The sequence below is a fragment of the Amphimedon queenslandica genome, unplaced genomic scaffold (assembly GCF_000090795.2).
Source record: "Amphimedon queenslandica unplaced genomic scaffold, v1.1 AMPQUscaffold_13487, whole genome shotgun sequence".
Taxonomy (NCBI): Eukaryota; Metazoa; Porifera; class Demospongiae; order Haplosclerida; family Niphatidae; genus Amphimedon; species Amphimedon queenslandica.
The window spans coordinates 104,079-122,835 of record NW_003546277.1 but is presented as its reverse complement, the minus strand read 5'-3'; the positions used below and the strand labels follow the sequence as shown (position 1 = coordinate 122,835).

The following is an 18,757-nucleotide window of genomic DNA, read 5'->3' as shown; positions in this document are numbered from 1 at the left end:
GCATAGCAGACCTTATTCCAGCATTAGTATTGGCATATCATTAAAACAGAATATTAGTTCAGGATAGGAAGGAGAGAGAGAGAGAGAGAGAGATAGAGAGAGAGAGAGAGAGAGAGAGAGAGAGAGAGGGAAATTGTATTAATAAAAACATGGAGGAGTATTTGTATCATAGTGCTATCATTTACCATCATCATCCCTCTATTTATCAAACAACTGATCTTATAAATATTTGATTTATGTACACATTTCTATGATGATCCACATGTACTTATAATATTCTTGATCTATTAATTATCGTCATGTGATCTTCAGGTGATCGTGGGCGGAGTAAGAAATGGAAAGAAATGTTAAAGTTACCCCCAGTTGGAACTTGCTTACCTCTTAGGGACAAAATAGGTAAGAAATAATTTATACTTGAATTCAATTTTATCTACTAGTTCCCTCCCTCTCTCTCTCTCTCCCTCTCTATTCTGTTCCAATAGATCACACGTTTGAATTCATTGTTGAGCAGCAGCCGATAGGTCACAAATTGTTCCTCCTCTTTTGTGAGAAGGACCTGAAACTCTCTCGCTGCATGCAGTTCCTTCACGCTGTGGACGAACTAAAGATTGTCGTTGAGGGAAAAAGACTAGCACACGCTCAGACCGTCTTTGACGACTTTTTGTCCTTGGACGTGAGTTTGTGGGCGTGGTTTTGTGAGGGGTGTGGTCGTGAGAGGGCGTGGCAGCATATGATTTGTTAGTGTTTTTATTGGCGATTGTTCAAGCAAGAAACAAAGGGAGGGAGTGTTGATGGCTGGGAATTTGTGTTTGTAGAATTATCTTTCTTGGAGAGTAGTAACTTTCACAAATAACACTGTGCAGTTTATTAAACATTACTAGATGTAATTGAGATTAAATATTTTTAATATTTTGTGCTCATTTTTCTTTTCATTGCTCCTACAGTCTCCTCAGGATCAAGCCTCAAAGTTTTTGGGTGCTGGAAAACTCGAGTGTGTCTCTGATGAACTGGCCACTAAGACTCAAGAGAAGCTTAAAGGAATTGTACCAGTTGATGTATTTGAAGAATGCAGACAGTAAATAGCATGAAGAGAGAAAGAGAGAGGGAAGTAGAGAATGAACTAACAGTGTACAGTACATTGTATTTTGATTTGTATGGATTCATTTTTTTTGTTTTCCCTAGGGCTGTTCGTGATTTCCTGAGTGGTCAGCCTCTCATTGATTTTGTAGAGAGTCCCTTCTACTGGAGGTTCCTCCAATGGAAGACGCTGGAAAGGTACGTCACAATAATTAATGTCTGTGTGTCTGTGTTTCTGGGCTTTGTGTCTGACTGGTGACATGACTATCAGCCATTAATCTTAATTTGTTCATTGTTCTGTTATTGTTGTGTCTTATCCTTCCCTTAATATCTACCTCTATCCTTCAACCTGTGGGCCAACTTGTCATGATGTCAATTCTTTTATTGATTTATCTATGAGTCATGCTTACTGTATTTGAGTAGAAGCTGTAGCCACGGGCCATTATATGATCATTAGTTACTGTTTTGTCTTCCTAAAGTATTATTCCCCTTCTTGTTCTTTTTCTCGTTTTTTAACTTTTAAAATCCCTTCATCTCTCTCTCTCTCTCTTTTTTCTCCAGGATGATAATCACTAAGGATCATTTCCGTCAGTATCGTGTCCTTGGTAAAGGCGGCTTTGGTTTGGTGTTTGCTTGTCAGAGCAAGTTCACCGGTAAGATGTATGCTCTTAAGAAGCTAGAGAAGAAACGAGTCAAGAAGAGAAAAGGAGAGAAACTGGCCCTCAATGAGAAGGAAGTCCTGGAGAAAGTTGATAGCAGATTTGTGGTAAGACACGTTTGTGACAAACAATGTTTTTTCAATGTTTCTACATCTATGCATGTACAATATGTACAATACATGTATGTATATGTTTCCGTTACTTTGTGTACTGATGTTATATTCACAGTTTGTGTGAGTGTGTGTGTCAGTAACTGCTAATGCGTCATCCATGTTGTCTTTTCAATGATGCTTTATTGTATGTTGATGACAGGTGTCTCTAATTGTCAATAAATATATTCTCTAACATAAATTTACTTCATTTTCCTTTGGAATGTCTTCCCTTTTCTTTCCTCATTCCCTCCTCCTCCTCTAATTAGGTGACACTGGCCTATGCCTACCAGTCCAAAGACTCTCTCTGTATGGTTCTTACTCTCATGAATGGAGGAGACTTGAGGTTTCATATCTACAGTATTGGGTCTCCTGGTCTGGAGCCAGAGAGGGTCGTCTTCTATGCAGCTGAGATAGCGTGTGGTCTTCACCACCTCCACACTGCTAGGATCGCATACAGGTGGGACAAACTGGATTGAAAAACGAGTTTTATTATTATTATTATTATTTAAATATTTTATTTTGTTTCTAGGGACATGAAGCCAGACAATATACTCCTGGATGATGCTGGTAGGAAAATGACACTTTAAATTTTAACAATTGTTTCTTTATCATTTTCCAGGTCACATACGTATATCAGATTTAGGTTTGGCGGTTCATATACCGGAGGGACAGTCAGTGAGAGGTAGAGTAGGCACTCCTGGATACATGGGTAAGGAATTAATGGTGTTGTTGTTATTGTTGTTCTTCTTATTATTGTTGTTGTTATTATTGTTGTTGTTATTATTATTGTTGTTGTTATTATTATTTTTGTTGTTGTTGTTGTTGTTCTGTAGCTCCTGAAGTGATTGACGGCCACAGGTATACCTTTGCCCCCGACTGGTGGGGGATGGGTTGCTTAATATATGAAATGATATGTGGACGAGTAAGAGGAGGAGGAGGGAGGGAGGGAGGAAGAGAGGGAGGGAGAGGGAGGGAGGGGGTAGATTAAAGAGTGCATTTACAAGTGTACATGTACAATGTACATGTTTTTAGCTAATTTTATTATTATAAATCTTTAGACCCCATTCCGGAAGCATAAAGAAAGGGTATCACGAGAAGACATAGAGAGGAGGATAAAGGATGATAGGGTGTGTTTGGATAATTCAGCTTTCACTGAGGATTCAAGATCAATCTGTGACCAAGTTAGCTTAATGAAATCATTAATAAATTAATAATAATAATGATAATTGGATTTACTGTTATCATAATGTTACCTTCTCTTTTCTTTTCCTCCAGTTCTTAGATAAGGTCCATGCCACACGGTTAGGTTGTTGTGGGGAAATGTTTGAAGATGTGAAGGCTCATCCTTTCTTCCAGACGATAGACTTTGCTCATTTAGAGGCCGGACTCATACCACCACCTTTCATACCCAATGTAAGACCCAGTGCTATTGTAACACACTGTATATTATATAGAAATTATCCATTACATGTACATGTATACATGTATATCCTACAATCTTGTTGAATCTATAAGTAATCCTAATTATTATAATAAGATTAATTAAATGATTATTGTTCTTATCCTAATCCCTCAGTCCAGAGCAGTGTATGCTAAGGATGTGTTAGATATTGATCAGTTCTCTTCAGTCAGAGGAGTAGAGATTGAGAAAGCTGACGAGGACTTTGCTGACAAGTTTGCGACTGGAATAGTACCCAAACCGTGGCAAGAAGAGGTTAGCAGTACATAATGTAAATATGAGCAATTTTATAGGCTGCCATTTAATTTTTTGCAAAAAAAGCAAAAGCTATAGCCCATGGATTTTTTCCAAAAAATGGCTCCGAAATCACCTCAAATTTGTATTACATTTACTGATACATACTAATGTACTTATGCTGTGTAGCAAAAAAGTTTGAGGCGATTCCGACTTCAATTTTTCAAGTTACGGTCCTTTTGAGAAAATGTCAAAATTCTGAAAAATCCCTGTATATAGCCCATGGTTTTTTCCAAAAAATGGCTCTGAAATCAGCCCAAATTTTTATTACATTTTCTGATACATATTGATGTCCTTATGCTGTGTAGCAAGTTTGAGGCGATTCCGGCTTCAATTTTTTAAGTTACGGTCATTTTAAGAAAACATCAAAATTCTGAAAAAATCCCTGTACTATATAGCCCATGGTTTTTTCCAAAAAATGGGCCAAAAATCACCCCAAATTTTTATTACATTTTCTGATACATATTGATGTCCTTATGCTGTGTAGCAAGTTTGAGCTGATTCCAACTTCAATTTTTAAAGTTACGGCCATTTTAAGAAAATGCCAAAATTCTGAAAAATACCCAAGGCTATAGCCCATGGTTTTTTTTCCAAAAAATGGCTCCGAAATCACCCCAAATTTTTATTACATTTTCTGATACATATTGATGTCCTTATGCTGTGTAGCAAGTTTGAGCTGATTCCGACAAATAATTTTCAAGTTACGGCCATTTTAAGAAAATGCCAAAATTCTGAAAAATACCCAAGGCTATAGCCCATGGTTTTTTCTAAAAATGGCTCCGAAATCATCCCAAATTTTTTATTACATTTTCTGATACATATTGATGTCCTTATGCTGTGTAGCAAGTTTGAGATGATTCCAACAAATATTTTTCAAGTTACGGCCATTTTAAGAAAATGCCAAAAATTCTGAAAAATACCCAAGGCTATAGCCCATGGTTTTTTTCCAAAAAATGGCTCCGAAATCATCCCAAATTTTTATTACATTTTCTGATACATAATGATGTCCTTATGCTGTGTAGCAAGTTTGAGCTGATTCTGACAAATATTTTTCAAGTTATGGCAATTTTAAGAAAATTGCCCTTAAATTAAACTCATTAAAAACAGATTCATATGTGCACTGTACTATGAATGATGATTGCAAATTTGCTGTACATGTACTTACATAAGAAATATGTGTCGACGTGTCTCCTCCTTCTTCCTCTTCTTCTTTCTCTCCTGCAACTCGTTTTAGACTAGCTTCAAACGATCCCACAAGATCCTCGTCCTCCAGTTCTTCAAAGTAACTCAGCAAGACTAGCTCAACCACGTCGGGACAGTTCTCTACGTCCAAGCGTCTCAACAGCTGCAAGAGATCGTCCTCAAGTTCAATGTACCAGTTCCTCAATAGTCCGCCAGTGAAAGCCTCTTTGACCTTTGAACTCTCGTCTCTAAGTCCGTCGTTGGCGAGTTGTACCCGCTGGTCTATCGTTAGGTTTCTAATGGAGACAGACTCTGAGAGTTTGAGGAACGCAGCACGACGAACAAGGTCTTTGATGTCTCTAGTTCTCTCGATGAGTGCTGGAAGAGATATCTAATTATAGAGAGAAAGAGAATACTGTAATTTTAATTAGAGTGAAATAAAATAAAAAATAATAAATACAAACGTAGCATGCAAGCTTAGTTTATGGAGCAGCTTTAAAAATTCATAAAAAATCCAATTTTGATCGGAATCAGCTCAAACTTTCTACGCAACATAAGTACATGTATATGCATCAGAAAAATTATAAAAATAAAAAATTCTCTCCTTTTTAATTTTGGTAAAATTTGGCCCAAGATCATGTACTATAGTACAGGGACTTTGGCCTAATTTAGAGGATTTTTTGCAAATTTAAATTCCGCTGAAAAGAAGCTGAGCACTATGTGTTGAAATCACTGAAATGTGTTACCTTGGTAACCAGTACATTGACGATGGCACATTTCCTGACTTCAGGGCTGGTGTCATGAGTCATCGACCAGATGATAGCAGCTGTTACTATGCAAGCAGCATCTGAAGTATCCTGAAGATATCCTAACGCAGAGACAGCGTACAACCGCACCAGCTGGAACCGATCCTTCAAACGCTCTAAAAGTCCATCAGCAAGAGAGTCAGAGAGGGCGGAGCTGATCCTAATGGATTCTTGGGAAGGATCAGAAAAGGCAAAAGTGAACATTTTCGATATGAGTTGACACGAGCGGAAACGGACTGATTTCTCTTTAGCGTCCAAGTACTCCATCAGCTGATAAAGGAGGATGTGGAAGAAGTCATTTTGACAGAGTGTCTCATCTGTTTCCTCATCTTCCTCGTCACTGGAGGAGTCCTCTTCACTCCTGGCTGGTTTCTTCATTGCCACAGACACCGAGAACTTAGCAACAAACTCTATGAGTCTCTCTACAGCCGGCTCTCTCTTCAAAACAAGGAGAGAGTTCCGAAGCATTGGGAGGAAAGCTTTAAAGAATTGCTTCACACGAGGAGAAGACGAAGGGCTAGTCTCATCCTCTGCTACTAGCAGGTTATTTAGTGACTTGATGAGCTTCTGGTGGAGATGTAAGCCATTTTGTGCCTCAGTTAAGTGCTTAAGGATTTGAGAATGAAGATCTTCATTGTCCGCCATTTTGAATTTTTTGTCCCGCCCGCCAATTGGCGCCAAAATGAGGACCACGCCTGGTTTTAATTTTGGGTGTGGCTATAGGTGTGGTCAAATACTCGAAGGTCCAAATTATTTTTTGGGGTTGCTTGTTATTCTAACTTTGTTAAAAGCACTCAAAATAGTTTCGAAAAGACAGCAAAGATGGATCCAAGAAGTATTGAGGACCAGCTCTCGGCGACTGACTTTGACGTAAACGGCTACATAAAGACTGTAGCGTATCGTTTCGACAGTTCTGAGGATTTGAAAAAGCACAAGAAACACATACAGAGCGTGGCTGAGAGAACAGCTGGAAAACTAAAACAAAACGTCTACCAGAACTACGCTCTATTCATAGACACTTCCCGTGAGATATCAGCCCTGGAATCAGAAATGTACCAATTGAGTCATTTACTGAATGAGCATCAGGGACTTACGGCTAGCGCTCAGGCAGTTTCTGCTCCAGTTGCGGAGGACTCCGCCCCACTGGAGGACGAATCAGAAAAACACACTATCGCGTCACTTTTGGAAACAGTTGAGGGTAGCGCCATGGTAACGGACGTCCCTGGACGCTACATTATTTATGCGTCCAACCTTCGGGAATTTGACTCCTCCCACCAGAAAATGGAGCCACTAGAGACTGTGAGAGCATTCTTGCTTAACGATAGTCTGCTCCTTGCTACACTCATAAAGGTCAAGAGGAAAGGGCCGATAAAGTATCACTTCCAGGCGCTATACGAATTGGATAACCTGGCGGTGGTGAATATGAAGGACACGGAGAAATTGAAGCACCTGTTTCAGATCAGGATGTTCCCTGAGAGCCATACCTTCCAAGCTGAGAGCGAGAATATGAAGTGTCTTTGGATCAAGCATCTCGAATCAACGAAACAGAAACTGGTCCATGAGAGACAGACCTTTAAACAACTCATCGACATGTCAAGTGGCAGTGCCTCTAAAATGGGGTCTAGGAGAGCCAAGGAGGTAGGGAAACTCACACGGCAGATGACAGAAGCAGGGGCACCACAGTGGGTCAAAGACGCTCCTGAGAACCTTGACGTCTGTATAGCTCAGAGAGAATTTGAGCAAGCCGTGAACATGATTGACCAGGTCAAATCCTTCCTCAAAGACTCCTCTGATCAACTTGTCCTGCGTAACACACGTGCTCGTGTGAATCACAGAATCAATCTGCTGGGGGAAGTATTGATGAAGGAGCTTCAATCCTCACCCTCGGGTTCCTTAAGAGGAGGTCCCAACACAGCACGTAAGACCATCACACTGTTGCTTCGACTCGGTCGTGCTTCAAAAGCATGTGAACTCTTTCTGGCCAATCATTCACGGATCAACGACCATGAATTGAGACATATTAAATTAGAAGGAGCCACTACCATTTACATAGGGAATGTCTCAAGTGCTTTCTTTACTAGCCTGCTAAACGCCGCTAGCGAATTTAGCGAGGCTTTTAAGAACAATCAGAGTAGTTTCTCATCATTTGTCACGTGGTCAATTCGAGAGCTTGACTTGTTCCTAAAGCAGTACTGTATTGAGGGGATTTTCCCTCCTGTTAAGAGCAATTTGAATTTTCAAATGGTAGCAGACTGTGTTGAGACCATTCGTACCCAGTGTGAAAGTCTACTTAAGAGCGGGCTTGACTTAGACTTCAAAGTAATGAACTTCCTTCATCCGCACTTGGAAACAGCTCTAAAACACGCCCAAGAGCTCTTACAAGAGAAAATATCGGTCATTGGGGACACCGATACCTGGGACCCTATGGACTGTCGTCAGAACCAGGCCCAAGTTGCCAAGGTAATAGTCGAACTGGATAATATCGGAGTACCCAGCCCATCAAACATCGTCACTAATGGAATAATAGATCTGAGCAAGACAACATTCTCCAGCTGCAAGCTAATACTCGGCTACGTTGACTGCTATTTTAAGATACATACACCAGAACTACTTGAGGAATTCGCTAGTTGTCTGTGCGACTTATTTCGACACATCATTGGCATCATAAGTAAGGCTATGAGTGACCCTACTCTTCTCCCTAAAAGTGATTTCCTCGTTAAAAATGCTGAGCTGCTGATATACAGTGTCCTCCCTGCTCTGGCACTGAAGATTGAAGGCAAAGTGAAAAGGAAGATACCTGAGATGCCAAAACTTCACGACGAACTAAAAGATCTAATGGAGTTGATAAAGAGTGGAATACCTCAGACTGGAGAGGAGGGGGAGGAGGGAGAGTATGAAAGTGATGAGGACAACGGGTTGGTATGAACTTGAACTGACAATATTTATTGTGTGATTGTAGTTTCATAATTATTATGTCAATTAATGTACTAGCTTTAATTTTCTCTCTTTCTATAACTCGATCTCTTTTACAATTATTAATCTTTTTGTCTAAAATAATTATAGTTATTCTAAATCTCTCTTAAAATGAAATTGATTTCAGTCATGTACATGTATGTGTATCTTGGAAAAGTGAGGGCGGTTGTTTCTTCTTCAAAAGTATATACATGTACCAAATCCAATTGCTAAGTTAAAGACTTCTCTAGCTTGTCCAGCTTTGACTTATAGCTTGTTTCTCTGTCCACTAACTTACGAAGCATTTCATCCTATAAAAAGAATAACAATAAATCACCTTCTTGCCTTTTATAATGTGTACAATGTACATAATAGTATGAGTGACTGTACATGCTCTACAAGTATATACCTGGTATGGTGTTACTGTCTCCTCCAGTAGCTTCTCTGTCATCATTTTAACATCTTCTGGCCTCAAGTTAAGGAGCAGAGTTGGTGGTATTGCTAAATTGAAAATTAAATATTTATCAGAAATCATGAATACACTTGATAACACAAACATATAGTACATTCCACTTTCACTCAATCTCTCTCTCTCTCTCTCTACCCTCATGTCAATTCAGTGTTTACTCTGATAATGAACATGTACATGTATACATTATGTAGCACATGCTTACCTCCTGTAGGAGAGGACATATCTGTACCCTATATAAAGATTAATGAGAAAGATAAGAGAGAGGATAAACTTGAAGCATATGTTACTAATGTACAGTGTACTTGTATTGAGTGAGGAGGAGAGTGGGTTGTGGGTGAGCCCAACTGAGTTTGAGAGGGAGAGCCAGCAGGGGCAGTTGATACTAGTCTGTTATAAAAGTCTTCAGTAACTGATTCTTCAAGAGGAGGAGGCGATAGAGTAGAGGAATCAGGTGGAAGTGATACCAAAAGCTAGCAGAAGAAGAATAGTGACAATTAACAAAAATGTGTAAAGAGAGAAAGAGGTAGAAAATTGTAGAGAGAGTTTGTATCTGGTTTAAGGATTATTATTACTTGCGTTTGAATAAATTCATCTTCTTGTTTCTCTTGAAGGATATACTCAAACAATGTATAATGCTGGACAAGACTAGTATGAATGTACGAGATAGTCGCCATGGCAACCTTAGGCGTGAAACATTTCAAACAGGTTTGATCAGACACGCCCACTCCAGCGAAATAGGATTTAAGCTCATTCAAGTTGTCCTGCAATGTGGTGCGCTTCTCTATGACAACAATTCAGACAATGAGGAATGTTAATGTAATTATATGTACTAGTAGACATTATAGTGATAGTAATTACTAGTGATAGTAATTATTAGTGATAGTAATTATTAGTGATAGTAATTATTAGTAAGATAGTACAGTCCTTTAGAATTAGTGAACATGTACATACATCTACATTTCACTAATTTTATTCATTTATTTTATTCATTTATTTTATTCATTTTTACACTGACAATTCACTTCAGATCACAGTACACAAACGTAGTGTACATGTACATGTAGATACAGTTAAAGTAGGTATGATATTTGACTAATGAGTGTACATAAGGAATGTCAATGTTATGAGAGGAGGTGAATAAGACAACAGTTCTCATCAGTGTGTGTGTTCACTGTGTTGCTTATGTTTGCTGCCCATACCTCTAATGTTAGCCAGCAGTTTGTGTATGATGGTGAAGAATGATGACAACTGCTCATCCGTGAAGTCCTTCTCTTGAGCAAAACTAATAATAATAATAACAATAATAATAACAACAAGTGTATTATTAATCTTTATTTTTATCTTTATTGTAGAGGGTAGGGCATTTGTACCAGGAGCTGCTAATGGTTTTTGGTTGCTAAAAACTTCACTACTAATGCTACAGTGCTGCTGTGGTATTAGCACTCCAACAGTGTAAGCTGTAGCAGAGGGAAGCTAAAGCTAACATGGCTTACACAAAGCTAGATACATAGTAATCCAAGATGGCTGCTTGCTGCAGGTCCTCTTCGTGTTTACTAAGAGAGAGCACTGTAGATAACTCCCTGCATGAGGATACAAATGAGAAAAAAAACCAGAAGTAAGATTAATGTAAATTTAAATACATTTTACATATAATATCACTAATGCAGGCATAAAAGCTTATTTGTATTGTTAATGCCAGGATGGATGGATCTACATTGTAAATTCATTGGTAGCAAAAATAAAATCATGATAAAATATATAATACTTTGTTAATTCTGTAGGAGAGAGTGCTTTAAACCTGGCCACTTGAGTTTGTGAGAGAACCTGCCACGAGAGCTGCTCTGGAGTATTCACCATCACTTCACTCGGCAGCTGCAAAATTTATAATAAAAGAAAGAAATAAAAGAGATAAAGATTATTAATTATATTGTTTGTTTCCATGGCAACTATCCATTAAAGAGATAAAATTCATTTCTGGAGTAGTTTCTTTTGCTGCTTAGCTTGCAAACAGACTTTGACTCACCTCTGCTGTGCTCTCAAACTTGCTGGACTTGCTCAAGTGGCTCTTGGAGCGAGAGGAAGAGAGAGATCTACTGGACGACATTTTGCAAGTTGCATCCAATCCAGCCACGCCTACTAGAATAAGCAACACCTTTCAAGTATACGGAAATAAAAATCGGTAACATTCCGTATACTGCAATATTAACAAAAAGCGTGGTCATTCTTCACAGATTACTGGTCTAAAAAGAGAAGCACTGTATAGCTCGAAGGACACAAGACACGCCATCTTTTACTACAATGGGAATAGAGTCAATCGTTGTATGGTAAGTTTGATCTAGTCACGTGATCTCCTTGACCACACCCCCACTCCACAGTGTTGACAACAGTGAGTGGATGAGGAATGGAGACTTTATCCCGACACGACTTCATGCCCAGCAAGACGCTGTGAATGTTGTCGCTCGTTTTAAAACTAAAGAAAACGTTGAAACGTCAATTGGCCTTCTCACCTTCAGCGAGTATGCGAATATTAATTGGTTGCCATGGTTACAAGCTCCTCCACTTTAGCTCGGACGTCCGTGTCCCCTTGACGACAGATTACAATAAGATTGCAAAGAGTCTTCAACAAGTTGAGCCGAAAGGAAATTTGAAATTCATAACCGGAATAAGGATAGCTCACGTGAGTTTATTAGTGGGTGTGGCAGTGTAGTTAATTAATAGTTATTAATTTTAGTTGGTTTTGAAGCATAGATTGAATCGCAATCATAAGACGAGGATCATAGCTTTTGTGGCTAGTCCTGTACTTGACGATAGGAAGGAAGTGAGTCTATTCTAGCAGCTGTTCAGTTCATTAATTCATTGTTATTGTTATTGTTATTATTATTGATGTTATTATTATTGAACATTAATGTACTTTCATTTGTGTAGCTCATATTATAATTATGTTGCAGTGTCAATTAATCAACAGAAAATTTTGAATCTTTGTTGCTATATTTTAAAAAATTGTCTGATGTACATGTACGTGTATGCGTAGTAGCTATAGAACACTGAAAATTTGTCAGTAATCTTTTGACATTAATTTATGTACATTGACCCTTCTTTATTATTATTATCATTATCATTATTATTATTATTATCATTATTATTATCATTATTATCATTATTATTATTATTATTATTATTATTATTATCATTATTATTATTATTAGTATTATTATTATCATTATTATTATTATTATTATTATTATTATTATTATTATTTATTGATAGATGGAGCGACTGGCCAAGAGGCTGAAGAAGGAGAAGATTCGTGTTGATATTGTCAGTTTTGGTGAAGATGAAGTTAACGTTGATAAACTCACCCACTTCATTGACACTTTGAACGGATCAAGCGCTGATCAGAAAGAATCGCAAAAGTATAAAGAAGAATGAATTTGATTCAAACAACATGTCTTTTCTTTTATAACCCATCCCTCTCTCTCCCCCTCTCTCCTCTCTCTCTCTATAAAGATGTCACCTGGTTCAAGCCCGACCTGGCCCAATGCTCTCCGATATATTAATACAATCTCCTATAATGATGGGAGAAGATGGAGTCCCCATTGGTATGGCCACAGGTGGTGCTGGGTTTGATTTCTCTATGGATCCAATGGCTGCCGATGATCCTGAACTAGCGATGGTAATCATAAGGGAAATAAATAGTTCATTATTATTGGAGCTGTTACAGTAGTTTACTGTTTAAAAGTATTTAGGACATAATTTGGATTGTGTGTGTGAGGGAGTGTATAGATTCTGATTAACTGTAACATTACAAATTTTTAATGAGCAGGAATGAACCAAATTAAGAGTGAATTTTTTTAACATGCATGTATAATTAATTTCATTGTATTGTTGTGTTTCTTATTATTATTATTATTGTTTAATTTAGGCTCTGAGGGTATCGTTAGAGGAGCAGAGACAGAGACAAGACTCTGAGACCCTTCGTGTTCAAAGAGAATCATTGGAACAAATGCAAACTGATTCTGGAGGTAAAGATGTACTGGTATTGTTATGAATTATCATTATTTTGTTAGGGGGTGTGGGTGAAGGTGGGGTTTTAGCACAGGCTGGGAGATCTGATCTACCAGTAAATGAGGTGAGAGGAATGTTAATTGTATTCATAGCTTGACACCTTAACCGCAAGTGTGTGCCCCACTATGATATGGTCTGGTTTATCTCCTTTAAAATGCTTCTCCTAGCCAACAGTTTGCAGATGTGATATGAGTTACATGTATCTTCAATAAAATTTTTGAAAGGACTTTTCAAAGTCCTGTAATGTTTACGTTTGACAAATTTGTGAATTTGTGAATTTTTGAAATTAAATTAACAAATTTTCAGGTAATCAGTTTAATGTGGTCCCTAGTGGTTCCAACAAAGCATGCTAAGTGAGCTAAACAGCATGAGCTTCATGAGCTGACAAGCATTACAATACAGTACATGGCATTTGGAGCAACTTTAAAAATTCATAAAAAATCAATTTTGATCTGCATGAGCATTATGCCAAGATCCTGTGAGAAACCCTGCCCATACTCTTCTCTCTTGTTCTGTTTCCTTTAATGATTGTACGCTAAATGTTTGTTGGTTTGTTTGTTTGTTTGTTTGTTTTAGGGCGTCACTGGACTTGGTACTATCCCGGTAAGTTGCTTGCATCTCATTAGCAAAGAGAGAGAGAAGGAGAGAGGGAGACATCATCACAAGATGGAGGAAAGTTCATTATTATATTTATCTCTTTGTGTCCCTCTTTTAGGATATATCTGAAATGACAGAAGAGGAGCAGTTGGCTATGGCACTACAGATGTCAATGGCAGGTAGGGACAGCAAAGTAGAGAGAGAGTGATATTTAATGATGAGTTTAGCCCCCGAAGAAACTGAAATGGAAACAGAGAGCTCAGGACCCAGTGGGTCGGCCCCCAAATCCGGAACTGAAGATGCTTCAAAATCTGAAGGCCCCCAGTCAGAAGATGCAGATATGCAAGACTTAATGCAAAATAAAGAATTCCTACAGTCAGTTCTGAGCTCACTCCCTGGTGTTAATCCTGAGGAGGCTATGCAGAATTTACAAGAAATGAGTGAAGTAGCTGCTGAACAGGCAGAAGAAGCAAAGAAAGAGAAAGACAAAGTAGATGATGAATGAGTCTTGCTCAACCTTCCCCTTTCTCTTTATACACTCTAGGATAAGTCATCATAACTTTATAATCACAAGAGAAGGATATGTTCTTCAGTTATGGTTACAGCAACTTTTAGTTGTAGAATTACTGTTAATTAATTTTAATAATAATGACAATGAATATTAATGAGCGGATGTTGGGTGTGACCGCATCACTCCATATCTCCTCAATTCAGTCCTTTCCTTCTCTGCCCCCTCTCTCTCTCTCCATTTCTCTGTCTCTCTGAGAGAAAAAGGAGACGGTAAAAGAGAGCCGTATATCTATAACAGCGACTCTATCATTCTACGATAGCCACTGTAACAGAAGGATCTGTATAACCATAGATATAACGAGTTATTGGTGAGCCCTCTTTAGTCTTGATAACCAAACTGATCCCTCCCCTTCTTAAAACGTCCATTCTTCTCATCCTCTCTACAGATCTAAGGATACCAGTATGGAGTTAGAGAATATAGTAGCTAATACTGTCTACATTAAAGCCAGAGAAGGTAATTATCCTGTAATTTAGGATTACTTCATCTCTGATTACATGCTCCAGCAATACACATAAACACACATTCTGATGTCCCTATACTTCATTATCTAATTTGTTTTGATTGAGTGTTCCCATCTTCAAAGAGAAGACTCTTTGTGTTGTGTTGTTAGTCATGTCCCTAATATGTTAAAGACCTCGTTCTACTGTACTTATATTGGTTTTAACGCTGTGTTAACAGTATCACATTAGCGGCACTGATTTGACTCTCACCTAATCAATTTAAGCATTAGCGATCAGTATGATATTCATTTATTATTGTATCTATTTATTTATTGGCTGGATAACGTAAAATGTAGTTCTAGTCCAAAGTAGATGGCACACACGTCACGTATGTATGCATAAGCTTGGTAAATATTGACTGTTGCTTTTGTAAGGACACGAGTTCACTTCTCTCTCTCTCTCTCTCTCTCTCTCTCTCTCTCTCTCTCTCTCTCTCTCTCTCTCTCTCTCTCTCTCTCTCTCTCTGTTTTTGTTGGAGTCAGTGTGTGTGTGTGTTGTTCTAGTGCTTTGCTGTCCTTGTCATTCATTCATGTATTGTATTATGCTGCTCTTACAGTTTGTCCTAATCATAATCATCTCTGTTGGTATTTATTAGTAGAAATAATATCCTGTTGATTATTGTGAGTGAGAGAGAGAGGGGGGAGGAAGAACAGATTAGTGGAGAGGTTGAAAAAAATGAGTAAAATTCATATTGTAAGGATACTCAAATTCAAATACCTTGTTCATGTGAAAACAAAACATGGAGTATTGTTGTGTCCATGTAGATACACTTAGAGAACACTTGCTGTATGTGCATGTACAAGTATTGGTTTGACACTAATCTGTAGTAAGGTCACACACTGTGAGGTGTCCATGTCATAATGCTAACTGGTTATGTTCACTAACATAATCCTCTCCCTGTCTTCATACATTGTATTCCTTCAATAATTTCTCCATCTGCTCCATTATTGTAATATCTTGTGTGTCTGTTGTTAGTTGTGGTAGGGAGGGAGAGAAGGAGGGAGAGAGGAATCAGATAGAGAGGGTAAGCATGGCCTAGGAGTAAAGTGACTTTATGCTCTCATTATAGACTGTCTGTGTTTGTGTATGTTTCTAAATTAAAGTAGCAGCTATTACTGAAGCCAAGTACACTACTCCAGTATCTTTGCTGTGTCTATCAACCTGTGTTCCTAATGTATACTCATAGTGACATATACTGTACCTGCTTTCCTCTATCTCTCTCTTTCTTTCCCTCTCTCAGTCTTGTTGTTTCTTGCTGTCCTGTTATTTTTATTGTTGTCCTATTTTGCCTGTCAATCTGTCTTCCATTCATACTATTCCTCCTGTACTAATTCAATTGCAATAACTTCCTTTGTGTGTAATGCCAATCATACTTACATGTTCATGCTGGTACTCTCATTGTTACTCCCCTTCTTCAAACTACACGACTCACTCACTGACTATATTCCATAGCTTGTACTAATAAATTCCAGCAATGCACATACATGTACACTCTCTGTCATCTCTTATTGACAATCAATCATGTACATGTACATATGCGTGATATTCATTTGAGGATTGATCTATCAACCAACAGGCAATAACCTTTAACAGTCTTCAGTATAAGGCTACATGAGCATGTTCACGTCTATAAGTACATGTACAGTACACTGTACATGTACATGTACATATGTTGTATCTTGTGGATGTTTATCTTTTGTAAGCACTTGCATTTCTCTCTCCTTTTCTCTCCCTCTCTCCCCCCCTCTCTCTCTTAATAATGATATATTCTTTATTGGTAGGTTTTTCTTGGAATGCACAACTTAATTGTCTCATTTTGTTGTTGTAAACTTTATGAAAGCATGCTTTCCACCTTCTCTAGGTTTCCTATTGCACTTCCAGGCATAGCAGACCTTATTCCAGCATTAGTATTGGCATATCATTAAAATAGAATATTAGTTCAGGATAGGAAGGAGAGAGAGAGAGAGAGAGAGAGAGAGAGAGAGAGAGAGAGAGAGAGAGAGAGAGAGAGAGAGAGAGAGAGAGAGAGGGAAATTGTATTAATAAAAACATGGAGGAGTATTTGTATCATAGTGCTATCATTTACCATCATCATCCCTCTATTTATCAAACAACTGATCTTATAAATATTTGATTTATGTACACATTTCTATGATGATCCACATGTACTTATAATATTCTTGATCTATTAATTATCGTCATGTGATCTTCAGGTGATCGTGGGCGGAGTAAGAAATGGAAAGAAATGTTAAAGTTACCCCCAGTTGGAACTTGCTTACCTCTTAGGGACAAAATAGGTAAGAAATAATTTACACTTGAATTCAATTTTATCTACTAGTTCCCTCCCTCTCTCTCTCTCTCCCTCTCTATTCTGTTCCAATAGATCACACGTTTGAATTCATTGTTGAGCAGCAGCCGATAGGTCACAAGTTGTTCCTACTCTTTTGTGAGAAGGACCTGAAACTCTCTCGCTGCATGCAGTTCCTTCACGCTGTGGACGAACTAAAGATTGTTGTTGAGGGGAAAAGACTAGCACACGCTCAGACCGTCTTTGATGACTTTTTGTCCTTGGACGTGAGTTTATGGGTGTGGTTTTGTGAGGAGTGTGGTCACAAGAGGGCGTGGCAACATATGATTTGTTAGTGTTTTTATTGGCGATTGTTCAAGCAAGAAACAAAGGGAGGGAGTGTTGATGGCTGGGAATTTGTGTTTGTAGAATTATCTTTCTTGGAGAGTAGTAACTTTCACAAATAACAGCGTGCAGTTTATTAAACATTACTAGATGTAATTGAGATTAAATATTTTTAATATTTTGTGCTCATTTTCATTACTCCTACAGTCACCTCAGGATCAAGCCTCAAAGTTTTTGGGTGCCGGAAAACTCGAATGTGTCTCTGATGAACTGGCCACTAAGACTCAAGAGAAACTCAAAGGAATTGTACCAGTTGATGTATTTGAAGAATGCAGACAGTAAATAGTATAGAGAGAGAGAGAGAGAGGGAGAGAGAAAGAGAGAGGGAAGTAGAGAATGAACTAACAATGTACAGTACATTGTATTTAGATTTGTATATATTCATTTTTATTTTCCCTAGGGCTGTTCGTGATTTCCTGAGTGGTCAGCCTCTCATTGATTTTGTAGAGAGTCCCTTCTACTGGAGGTTCCTCCAATGGAAGACACTGGAAAGGTACGTCACAATAATTAATGTCTGTGTGTCTGTGTTTCTGGGCTTTGTGTCTGACTGGTGACACGACTATCAGCCATTAATCTTAATTTGTTAATTGTGTTGTTTTTGTTGTGTCTTATCCTTCCCTTAATATCTACCTCTATCCTTCAACCTGTGGGCCAACTTGTCATGATGTCAATTCTTTTATTGATTTATCTATGAGTCATATTTACTATATTTGAGCAGAGGTTGTAGCCACGGGCCATTATATTATCATTAGTTACTGTTTTGTCTTCCTTAGGTATTGTTTCCCTTCTTGTTCTTTTCTCGTTTATTTTTTAACTTTTAAAATCCCTCTCTCTCTCTCTCTCTCTTTTTCCTCCAGGATGATAATCACTAAGGATCATTTCCGTCAGTATCGTGTCCTTGGTAAAGGAGGCTTTGGTTTGGTGTTTGCGTGTCAGAGCAAGTTCACCGGTAAGATGTACGCTCTTAAGAAGCTAGAGAAGAAACGAGTCAAGAAGAGAAAAGGAGAGAAACTGGCCCTCAATGAGAAGGAAGTCCTGGAGAAAGTTGACAGCAGATTTGTGGTAAGACACGTTTGTGACAAACAATGTTTTTTCAATGTTTCTACATCTATACATGTACAATATGTACAATACATGTATGTACATGTTTCCGTTACTTTGTGTACTGATGTTATATTCACAGTTTGTGTGAGTGTGTGTGTCAGTAACTGCTAATGCGTCATTCATGTTGTCTTTTCAATGATGCTTTATTGTATGTTGATGACAGGTGTCTCTAACT

At 38.2% G+C, this 18,757-nt stretch overlaps 4 protein-coding genes across 4 annotated transcripts in view; 3 read left to right on the top strand and 1 right to left on the bottom strand.

The window, feature by feature from the left end:
* The first annotated feature begins 286 nt into the window (after positions 1 to 286).
* LOC100637826 (G protein-coupled receptor kinase 6-like) overlaps positions 287 to 18,757 on the top strand; it is a 32,857-nt gene continuing 14,386 nt past the window's right edge. Inside the window, exons 1-12 of the mRNA XM_019993832.1 lie at positions 287 to 396; positions 483 to 673; positions 945 to 1,075; positions 1,183 to 1,275; positions 1,639 to 1,843; positions 2,155 to 2,345; positions 2,418 to 2,455; positions 2,508 to 2,597; positions 2,722 to 2,810; positions 2,947 to 3,069; positions 3,164 to 3,301; positions 3,465 to 3,483. Coding sequence (XP_019849391.1) covers positions 345 to 396; positions 483 to 673; positions 945 to 1,075; positions 1,183 to 1,275; positions 1,639 to 1,843; positions 2,155 to 2,345; positions 2,418 to 2,455; positions 2,508 to 2,597; positions 2,722 to 2,810; positions 2,947 to 3,069; positions 3,164 to 3,301; positions 3,465 to 3,483 — 1,360 coding nt within the window. The 5' untranslated portion in view covers positions 287 to 344. The remainder of the gene's footprint in view (positions 397 to 482; positions 674 to 944; positions 1,076 to 1,182; positions 1,276 to 1,638; positions 1,844 to 2,154; positions 2,346 to 2,417; positions 2,456 to 2,507; positions 2,598 to 2,721; positions 2,811 to 2,946; positions 3,070 to 3,163; positions 3,302 to 3,464; positions 3,484 to 18,757) is intronic.
* On the top strand, positions 6,414 to 8,719 carry LOC105316938 (exocyst complex component 8-like). The gene has a single exon (XM_011412250.2). It carries the CDS (start codon positions 6,452 to 6,454, stop codon positions 8,552 to 8,554), a length of 2,103 nt encoding a protein of 700 aa, XP_011410552.1. The 5' UTR covers positions 6,414 to 6,451; the 3' UTR covers positions 8,555 to 8,719.
* Positions 8,687 to 11,212, bottom strand: LOC105316937 (uncharacterized protein C10orf107 homolog). Its single transcript, XM_011412249.2, has 9 exons — positions 11,077 to 11,212; positions 10,819 to 10,925; positions 10,547 to 10,633; positions 10,253 to 10,335; positions 9,626 to 9,834; positions 9,356 to 9,523; positions 9,256 to 9,283; positions 8,991 to 9,082; positions 8,687 to 8,892 (listed from the first exon to the last, which is right to left on the bottom strand). The coding sequence occupies exons 1-9, from the start codon at positions 11,155 to 11,157 to the stop codon at positions 8,812 to 8,814; spliced, it is 936 nt and encodes a 311-aa protein (XP_011410551.1). The 5' UTR covers positions 11,158 to 11,212; the 3' UTR covers positions 8,687 to 8,811.
* LOC105316936 (26S proteasome non-ATPase regulatory subunit 4-like) lies at positions 11,270 to 14,364 on the top strand. Its single transcript, XM_011412248.2, has 12 exons — positions 11,270 to 11,377; positions 11,429 to 11,569; positions 11,619 to 11,730; positions 11,785 to 11,871; positions 12,321 to 12,466; positions 12,561 to 12,726; positions 12,976 to 13,075; positions 13,121 to 13,182; positions 13,695 to 13,721; positions 13,834 to 13,894; positions 13,943 to 14,205; positions 14,260 to 14,364. The coding sequence occupies exons 1-12, from the start codon at positions 11,352 to 11,354 to the stop codon at positions 14,272 to 14,274; spliced, it is 1,206 nt and encodes a 401-aa protein (XP_011410550.1). The 5' UTR covers positions 11,270 to 11,351; the 3' UTR covers positions 14,275 to 14,364.